This window comes from Gekko japonicus, unplaced genomic scaffold (assembly GCF_001447785.1).
Source record: "Gekko japonicus isolate JY-2015 unplaced genomic scaffold, Gekko_japonicus_V1.1 scaffold300, whole genome shotgun sequence".
Lineage (NCBI taxonomy): Eukaryota > Metazoa > Chordata > Lepidosauria > Squamata > Gekkonidae > Gekko > Gekko japonicus.
The window spans coordinates 11,443-22,008 of NW_015169179.1; the positions used below are offsets into that span (position 1 = coordinate 11,443).

At 40.3% G+C, this 10,566-nt stretch overlaps 2 protein-coding genes across 3 annotated transcripts in view; both read left to right on the forward strand.

Annotated features, from left to right (window-relative positions):
- SMCO1 (single-pass membrane protein with coiled-coil domains 1) overlaps positions 1-5,682 on the forward strand; it is a 12,509-nt gene extending 6,827 nt beyond the window's left edge. Inside the window, exons 2-4 of the mRNA XM_015416050.1 lie at positions 3,613-3,681; positions 3,766-3,915; positions 5,259-5,682. Coding sequence (XP_015271536.1) covers positions 3,613-3,681; positions 3,766-3,915; positions 5,259-5,682 — 643 coding nt within the window. The remainder of the gene's footprint in view (positions 1-3,612; positions 3,682-3,765; positions 3,916-5,258) is intronic.
- RNF168 (ring finger protein 168, E3 ubiquitin protein ligase) overlaps positions 3,838-10,566 on the forward strand; it is a 20,735-nt gene continuing 14,006 nt past the window's right edge. Inside the window, exons 1-2 of one of the 2 annotated variants that reach the window (XM_015416095.1) lie at positions 3,864-3,915; positions 5,259-5,274. The gene's annotated coding sequence lies outside the window, so the exon portion shown is untranslated. Of the gene's footprint in view, positions 3,916-5,258; positions 5,275-10,566 lie in introns of both variants that reach the window. The other variant, XM_015416096.1, reaches the window with a different exon arrangement.

Sequence of the window (10,566 nt, forward strand, 5' to 3'; positions counted from 1 at the left end):
GGTGGGGGATGCTTTTTGGGGGGGGGAGAGGCTGGCAGTCTGGCAGGGACTGCTTTTGAGGTGGGGTGGGGGCTCTGGTGTGGCTAGCGGGGACTGCTTTCGGGGGGCAGGGGAGCTTTGGAGAATACCCAGGCTATCCTAGACACCCCCCCAGGAAATTGATAAGTCTATGCCCTTGCCTAGACTCACTTCACCTTTGGATGAACTCTCAGGCTGAGTTCATTTTCAGTACAAAACGTAGCTGTTTTCATTACAAAAATGGTTGCTTTATATTGATACATGCCTATAAAAGTATAACAATATTCTTAATATCACTCTATAGGTAATTTTATAAAAATATATAAAGGATATATTGAATTACAGAATTATAGCACTGTTTTAAATATTAATTCTCTATAATCATTTTTCTAATATTGCAAAGTGGTCTGTGACATAAAGCTTTTGTAGATACACTGAATCTATCTATCTTTATTTTGGACACCTAGAACATTTTTGTCAATTTTAAAAGAGTTTTAATTTATATTTTTTACATTTTAGTTTACATTTAATTTTCATTAAAACTTCTAGATTTGTAAGATATGCTGTTTTACCTTGGCCAGTAGGGGTTCCATTTGTATAATACAAATGTTGTACTTTTTAATTGGCTTCTAATGAATGACAGGTGTGCATGATTAATTCCTGTGACTTCATAAACTTAGTTTCAAACACAGTTAATTATTAGAGAATTAAAAACTTAACTAGTTTTATCTTTCTTAATAAGCTAGGGTTGCCAAGTCGCAGCGGGGGATTGTAGGTCTTCACAGAATCCCTGCCGCGGGGACAGCGAGACGCGTTGCACCCGCCATTGCCAGGATCTGACGCTACATGTTGCTCTGGCAATGGGGCTCCAAACAGGCCCGTTGCCAGAGCAATGCATAGCGTCATGTCCTGGCGACGGCGGTGCAACGCATCTCGCTGCCCCCGCAACAAGGATTCTGCAAAGACATGCAGATCCCCCGCTGCGATTTGGCAAGATTTGGCAGGCCTATAATAAGCATTCAGAAACATTTTATCCATAAGCTTTCATTCTCAGCTATAAACATTCAGAGATATTTACTCTTTAGCAGTTATTCTTTGCTATCTTTTCACTTTTCTTTAAAAGCACACAATAAATTAGATCTGTTCTGCGTAGAAAATATAACTGAACTTCTATTCAACCCTATCAATCGACTTGACATCTTTTTTCAGTTTAGCTTGTGGATCTTTACCAAGTTAATTCTAAGTGTATAACTGTTTCTCTTAAGCAAGCACCTTTCTGCCTTAAAAATAAGCTTGGTAGTTCTTTAGCAAAGCTAACTGCTTCTCTTACAAACATCCTATACCATAGTCTTAGTAAATATTCAGCTATAAACAAAAGACAAAGTCTAAAAACACACAAGTCAGAAGAGGGGGTTTCATCTCTTACAGTACAGCTATTCTTACATTCACCCCAATTAGCCTTTTCTAAAAACATCTTTTTTTTTTGCTCCCCAATGGGGAATTTATAATTGCATTTTTATTAAAGCTACAAACTATAACAGAAATAAGGAAGGGGACTACATTTAAGGGGATAAAGAAAAGATACCCACTACTGACTAAAAACCCAAGAGAGGAGATCTTCTAATCGGCTTAAATACACATCTAGTCTTAATCATATTAATCTCATTACAAACTGAGTCACATAGTCTGTTAACTTTTCCCACAACTTAAATTTAACTGATATCAGGAAATACCCCAAAGCATCTCAATTCAGCATTTTTCAAAGGCACAATTCAGAGTCCTTCAGCCTTCACTTCTTGTCTCTTCCGCAACTTATAAGGACTTTTAGGAGCTGCTGCCCCTTTCTCAGACAGAGACTCCTCTCCGGAAGAACCCGAGTCCAGCTCGCCACTGGACTTGCTGTCCCCTTCTTTTTCTTCCTCCTCTGGCCCTCCCAGCTGGACTCTTAAAAATTCTCTCGCTTTCAGAACAATCTTTTCTTTTTTATCCTTAATTTTAAAGGTGACGCATTCTGGAATTAGCCATCTATATCCAAATGAATTTGTTTGAAGAAAAAGAACAAGATCTTTATATTTCTTTCACCGCTGTCTTATTTCAAATGGAATATCCTTCAGTACTCTGATGACACTCTCCCCAGCTCTCAGGAGTGCTCCAGATACTGCTTTCAGGACTGCATCCCTTAAATGCCTCTTTGGGAATCTTACGACAATTTCCCCAGGCAGATTATTTTTCTTTATGTATCCTGAATATGACCTGTAGGCCACATCCATTTCACTTAGCAAAAATTCTGCCTTCATCTCTGTCACTGGGGCCAGTATTTCACTCATCACTTCCTTCAGATTCTCTCCCTTAGTCTCTGGCATGTCCTGAAAGCGAAGGATCATATTAGCCTTTTCCATTTGTAATTGTAGCAACTGCTCTTCTGTAGAAACTTGCTTCTTTTCCAGTTTTTGTACTTTCTTCTTCACCATTTGGGTCCACTTCTTTCACCTTCTCATTTGTTTGATTCATCATTTTCAGAGTCTCACTTATCTGATTTTGTTGAATGGTGATACACTGGGTCATTGATGTCATCTGCTCTTTGAGATTATTCATTTGGTCCAGCAGGTGGCGCATGGAGTCTGCCAAAGTATTTGCCATCTCGTTGACTCCTTTCGGTTTTGGGCTCTCAGTTACTTTCGATTTCAGATGCTTCTCTTTCTCCGTCCTCTTCCCCCCCATCTTTTTCTCTTTGTTTACTTTCGCAAACTTTTTGAAAGTCTCAATATGCTCCTTAACGCTTGCACTTGCCTTGGTAAGTACTCCTTAGCAGTTTTAACCTTTTATGCTTCTGCTCCCCCCCTCAATCGCTCTAAAGTATATGCGTTTGGGAGGTGTCCCTCCCCCGCTCGCCTTATCTTCTGTTCCGTGGGGTGGGGGTGGGGAGCTTCTTTTCTTTTTAATCAATGCTTAATGACTCACGTTCATAATGGGTCCACAGACCTTGTTTACACTGCATTTCACGCTCGATCTCCTGTGCTTGCCCCAGTCAGCGTCACTTAGTCCATTCGGTCTCTCACCACAAAGAACCATCAGAGCAGAGAGGTGCCTCAATTCTCAGGCATTACGCCGTCGAAGAGGCAACCTCTCAAAAGCTCCATGGCCAGGGTCCCTTCAGCCGGGTCCCTGGGGGAGTAGTGAGCCTGCACACCCCCTCCTTCGGCTGGAGCGCAGCTTCACCCCTGGGAAGTCCGGGAGGTGAGTCTGCTAGCGTGCCGCCATCAACCGGAAGTCTTCTAAAAACATCTTGACCAATTATTCCTAATTCTCTTTGAAGCAAAGGATCTCACTATAAATCTTTAACTTTGGCAGTGGTGCTGCATGCCATCCCAATTAAAAAGGCTGATGTAAAAACACCTGTCCCAATTAGGAAATTCTTTGTTGTCAATTAGATTTAGAACACCTATTTCTACAATTCTGCTTAGTGGTTAACAATTCACCAACTCTTCCTGGAGAATCCCAAAGAATAATTCTCAAAGATCCCTGGAATGCCAGCAATAATCAATAGACAATCATTTTAACCCTTGAATGTCCTCTACACCTGCATATCCACAGCCAAGATGCAAAAACCAGCTACCAGCTACTTAGTGATATTAATGGAGTCATTAAAATTCACTTGTGGATGTAAGAAGCCTAGACAGGCTGAAAAAACTATAAAGAAATATAGAAGCAACTCCTGATTCTGTTTTGGTTTTTAAATCTCAACAGGGTGGAGAATAAACTGCAGAGCATTCAGGCTCAGTTTACTGTGCTAGATTCTAGCATGCAGAAATTATCAGAGAAATTTGAGCTTCAAAGTACCATCCTGGAGAATCAAATGGACCAGAATGAAATGTGGGCATCACTGTTGGAAGACAGGTAAGAAACAGAAATCATGGACTGTGTATTTTTTTTAATAATTGTATGTTAGATCCCAAAGCTCCTTTGCATAAGCGGAAAACATTTTTGCTCAAGCAAGAATCTGTGATATCCATAGATTTCCCACTTGAACTGCATCTCCCCCACACTGCATCCCCCCATGACCGCCTGAGGGTCCCCTGATCCTTAGGAGCAACTTTTCAGGTGTCATAGAGGGCTTCAGAAGACTGGGATAGATGTGAAAGATCTATTCTGCAAGTATAGCTCCATTCATGGTTCACTGGACCCCATCATTCTCTATGCTATAATGGTGTCACAGGGAATAGCTAGCAGTTATAATCAGGGGTCATTTCCTGCAGGAGCGCACAGGAGCGGAGCTCCGGCAGTAAAGAGCCCAGGGGGTGGGCACATGCAGCAAGCCCTGCCCCCTGCTCCCAGCAGCCCTCAGTCAGAGCAAGAAGCAGCCAGGTAAGTTGCAGAGCCCCCCCTCCCTGGTCCAAAACAGTCCAGTGGCACCTTCAAGACCAAGTTTTATTCAGGTACAAGCTCTCCCTCCTCTGCAAGGACAGATCTGCACGTTCCCCCCCCCCAATAGCTAGCAATCCAAAACAGTCCAGTAGCACCTGAGTGGTGGGTGTTGCCTTCTGACACACTTCCGGTGATGTCAGGGGGGTGGGGTGGCATATGCAAATAAGTTATGCTAATGAGTTATGCTAATGAGCTCCTGCACCTCTTTTTCTACGAAATGACACCTGGTTATAATTACACCTTTGTGATAATAAAAATGGGCTATAATCACCATGTGGTAGGGTAGTACTCTGCAGCACATAAATATGTTGTGATACTAAGGACTTCTAACAAACTTTGTAAGGAAAGGACTTCATTTCTGATTCTGGAACGGTGGTGTCAAACAGTTCAACTAAATACTTTTAAATAAATCTTGGAAAGGAAAACAGTCCTAATTTTATGCTCCAACACAGGAGGACATAAACAATGACCACTTTAAGCTTTCATTCCATCTGGGAATTAATTCAAGCCTGAAGTGATAATTATAATGTTTGTGGTAATTATAGCCAAGTTCTAAAACATTTTATTTTACTTAACTTAAGCGAAATACCTCCCCTTTTTAGGAGAGTCAATAAAATCTTTATTAAAAAGATAAAAATAAAAATAAAACATTTTATTTTAATTGCATGGGACTTATACCTTAGAAAAGCGTATTTAGGACTGTAAGGTTTATAGACCCAAAATTCTGTCATCCATTATTTGAATGAGAATGAATCCTGGGCTTCTTGAAATGTAATAATATTTGAAGTAGATTATATTTCTGTCTCTTTTTGCAGATTGACTTCTGTTGAGGTAAATGTTCTCTACAACTACACCTGTAAAACTATTCATTATTTACGTTGTCAAGTACTAGAAAAGCTACCAGATCTGGTAGGAACCCTTCCTACTTTATCATCCATCCTGAGGAAGAAAGGCAAAAACCAAAGAATTAGATCTGCATGGGAGTCAGTACTGGAGAGACTTGGACTGCAAGAAGGAAATGTTAAAACACTCTGTGCCTTTTTCATTGCACATAGTTATGATGCTTGCTACTGCCCAGTTAATCAAAGACAAAATTACTCCACTGACATCAGCTCTGTTATAACAAAAGTAGTGAAGAACCAGCTCCTTCAGCAGAGTCTACTAAGTGCTGTCTGTCTGGTGGAGAATGGGAAAGCTGGGGGAGTTTTCCAAGACCAAAAGGCACTTTCCAAAAAATAATATTTTCTTTAATAAAGTGTCTTTCAGTCATTGCAACTCACTGGAAAACAACAATGACGCCCTCAATTTCACAATGGCATAAGAAATTATGGGATTTATACATTATGGGATTTATACATTACATTTATACATTATGGCAAAACTCTCGGATAATCTTACGCGACTCGGATAATCTTACGCGACAAGATTCCCAATCCCTCATCTTTTGTTTCTATCTGGTTTCCAATATTAGAATATTTAAAACAATTTGAAGACACTCCTAAAGAAATTGATGCCTTACACCTCTGGTAACCAATATACTTCTACCTAAGTTTAGCAACTGTACATAAGACTACTTACTGATACTTTTTAAAGATCAAGTACTTAAAATCTTAAACACTAAGTAGGCTTTCTTTTTGTTTCTTATGGTTCCACTTATGTAATTTGTATGGTTCATCACTTACAGTGTATAATTGTTCACTGTTATGCATATAAATATTACTTATAACTGTATTGATACACCTTACTAAGTTTATACATTTTTATGTTAATTGCACTTTATATATCAATAAAATATATTGTATTAAAAAAAAATAAAGTGTCTTTTCTACAAGTACTTATAAGCTTGGTTCAAATTTTGCTTCACCAGTGAATTCACTGATTTGCTTTCTGCAGGAGCCCCTCTAACAATCCACCCTGTCTGTATTTGTGTGTGTGAGGGGGAAGAGTACGACCCACATTACAGAGTTGTTCTTATGTACATGAGATGCTTTCAGTGCTCTAAATGCTACATAAATGCTAGTTATTATTGTCCCATACCACACATAACAGCTTTTTCAACCCTTTTCAGTTTAGTTTTTATGACTTCTCATATGATGCGTAAGTCCAGTTCTAGACTGGAAGGTGCGGAAAGCCAGTGTGGTATAGTTGACTATGAGTGGGGAGATCTGGGTTCAGATCTTCACTCAGCCATAAAGCTAATGGGGCCATCTTGGGCCAACTGTCCATTCTCAGCTTAAACTGCCTCCAGGTAGTCAGGATGAATTGCCTCCTGTGACGACCTCTTATCTGGGGAGGTCTAGTTTTACTTTAAAAGTTCTTATGGGTTTTTTTTCTTTGGGTATTCTGGCTGCCACCAGGAATTTCAATAAATTCCAATTTTTCTCTTTGCTTCTGGGGTTGGTATTGTAGCACGGGGTCTAGGCCTTTCGAGGAACTATGTGGTCTGAGGAAGGATTCTTTACTTAGCTGGTAAACTTGAAGTAAATAGGATTTATTTAACAAAAGTATAAACACGAGGGTGAACAATGTAAACAGTACTGGGAATGATTTGAACCATGGCTTGGTGTCTCTCACAAGCCTCTCTCCACTGACAGGGATATTTCATAGGCAACTTTGTAACACTTTTCACTACTTTTTCTTAGACTCTCAGCTTTCAATTGTAACTCTTATAACACAGAACTTAACCGTCTGCTTAACACAGAGACTTTTACTCTTATATTTCACACAGGAAAACTTCTCACACAGAGACCTCAGGACAAAACTCATATTAACTCTTTTTACACAGCACACTCTGCTCTGACTAACTGTTTTTCTCAACTGTCATACCTAACAGACACACCAGATAGATATTCCAATCATCCACACAGCATCCATTCCAAAACCCCTCCCCCTCTCTGTCACTCACCAATCATATCACTTGCCTGAGTCCAGCATTCTAGATCATCCTCACACAGCCATGCCAGCCAACTTTTAAACACACACACACACAGTAAAACATGGAATCGTTACACCTCCATTTTGATTACGGTTGTTCTCCTATCAGTGTTTAATACAGTTAGCCATTCCATTGTTGTGGACCATTTGAACAACTACTTGGAATGTTAGGGTCAGATAGCCGATAGAATTAATATTTTATTGTACAGTTATCATTGGAGATGTCAAGTGATCATTCTGGAACATGTAGTATGGGGTTTTGCAAGTGTTGACACTCTAACTGGTGGTAACTTCTGTATGAAATCGCTGAATGAGCTTTGGGGTTGGTGTTATCAGTATACTTATAATATGCTTTCATTAACTAAACACTAAGGTACAGCTGAATCTCTGTCTGGAAGCTGTAGTCAAATGGATGGCTTACCTTATCTGACCAGCCCTAGGGGATCTTTCACAGTGGCTACTCATATCCTCTGAAATTTCCCCCCCAAAAGATGCATTAAAAAGTTGTATGATTTCTTGTCCTGACCTGAATAGCCCAGGCAAGCCTGATCTCATCAGATCTTGTGAAGCTAACCAGGGCTAACCCTGGCAAGTATTTGGATGGGACACCTCCAAGGAATACCAGGGCTGGGAGGCAGAGGCAGACTATATCAGCCACTTCTCTGAACATCCTCCATGCCCCACTAAGGGTCACCAGAAGTCACCATGACTTCCAGGCATGGGTGTGCGTGCATACACATATAAAAATACAAGAGAAAGAGAGAGAGAGAGAGATTCTGTTTTAAAAAATAATTGTATGATTTCTTCACTTTTGGTGAGTGATGTAAGACTTTTCTTTTGTTTTAACCGGCATTTTATTAGCACAGAGCATTTTATCTATACTTTTACTGAGCTTTTTTCAGTGACTTTTTATTGATTAGATAAAATGTTCCTCCTTATTTGACAGTTGTATTGTTTTTCTTTTAATTGGTATAAATATATTTAAATATATATATTGGTAAGTTGAATAAGTAGAGTTAATGTAAAATATTATTTTTAAAACTTTATAAAAAGAATTCTCTTTATAGGTATGCATTCAGATTATATATAGAAAATTGTTTTTGGTACTTTGATCCCCTTAGGACAATGAGAAATTTAAATGCTTTCCCCTTCTATAACTGAACTTGTGTACATGTTCTGGAATATACAATTCTCACACACACAAATATATATTTAAGTATAATCATTGCATTCTATTTTAATTGCAGTTACCATTTAAACAGTTCATAATGCTTGTTCTCTTTTAGCTGTTTTGTCAGTAGATCAGCTTGTTCTTATATAGCCGGGTGTTAAATAGTAAACCAGGCACCAAATTTAAAAAAAAATGGGGATGACTTTCTTGTCTTAACGTCATGATTTTGTGTTGTGCATAAAAGAGTTACACAGAAGAATCTTTCCAACTGATCAAGTCCTCATGCAGCCTTGAATGATTGGATCCTACATACAACAGGAAGTTTGTACTCTCCTGTTTCCTTTCCTCCCTACTCATTCAAACACTTGACAAGGCCTTGCATCATATTCCTTTTCACTGTGATGAGATGGGAGAGGAAACAGTACAGGACCCACATTATGGAACACCTTTAGAGAGTCACTTTGGAACCTTTGCTTGTGTTTTAGGGTTTTTATCATTTATTTATTTATTTAAATTTATAACCCGCCCTCCCACGAACAGGCTCAGGGCGGTGTACAAATGGGGCCAATGCCCAATACATAAAACATTAAAACTGCATTTAAAAACATTCAATACAACTTAAGTGCTCGCCATAATATCTAACAAGGGAACAGATGACATTATCAGGATAGTATCCTTAGTGGCCACAGCTCCACGCAGTACCACCATTTTAGCGCTCACAGCGAGTTGGTAATAAAGGGCTAGGACAGATAGTAATAGTCGTAGACAGATGATAACAGTCGTGGCGGCTCCTACTCAAACGCCTGGCGGAAGAGCTCCGTCATGAGCTAAAGACTTTTATTTCTTAGGCTATTTCATAAAAGGTCAAGGTAAAGGTTCCCTTGCTTGAAAGCCAGTCGAATCCGACTCTAGGGTTGTGGTGCTCATCTCCGTTTCAAAGCCGAAGAGCCAGCACTGTCCGAAGACATTTTCGTGGTCATGTGGCTGGCATGACTAAACACCAAGGCACATGGAACGCTGTTACATTCCCACTGAAGTGGTCCCTATTTATCTACTTGCAATTTCTTGCTTTCGAACTGCTAGGTTGGCAGGATCTGGGACTAGAGACGGGAGCTCACTCCGTCATGCAGCAACTCGGGTCTCGAACTGCTGAACTACCGACCTTCCACAGCTTGCAGTTCAGCGTCTTAACCACTATTTCAAAGGGTTGCTAATTCTGGGTTGGGAAATACCTGGACATTTGGAGGTGGAGATGGGAATGGGGCAGGGCAGGATTAGCAGAGGGGATAGACCTCAGTGGGTATAATGCCCCTGCACAAGAAAACTATGAACAGGTCTCGAAATAGACATATATTATTGGTGTAATCTAGTTTACTCTGTGCCAAAAACGAAAGTATACAAATACAGTGACTACTCGCATCTTGTATACTTTTACAGCCTTCAAAGAAATATCTCAGACTACTCCTCTTGCATTTTATTAGTTTTTGGAGCCCATTGTTCCCATTTTCTCTACTTCTGGGTGCTTATGCGTGAGCTGTAACTTAGTTTGTTACAATAACAATGGAATCGCGTGCAGTTACTCCAACTCTGTGTGTCCATTTTGGCTCTGAGCGGCCCCTCCTAACAGCTGCCCCCACCCTCTTTTTTCCTCTACGTCAACCTTGAAATTTTATTCCATTTATCTGAAGAAGTATGGCTTGCACACGAAAGCTTACACTCTGAATAAAATTTTGTTGGTCTTTAAGGCACTACTGGACTCAAACTTTGTTCTCCAGCCTAGAGCTATTGTCTTCAACGGGCTCAGCTCTGCCGATGATTGCACTGCAGACGGTTGGGTTTGTTTTGCAGCAGGTTGGCACTTCTTTAAAGCCAGAACTACTCCAATAATCGAGAACCTTTTTCGCGCACTTTAAAGCTTGGCGGGACGATACGGGCGGAAGGGGCGAGGTTTGCCGCTGGATTGGCTGAGGCTGGAAGGGCGGGCGGCGGGCTAGTGGGTGGGAAAGACACGGCGGGGG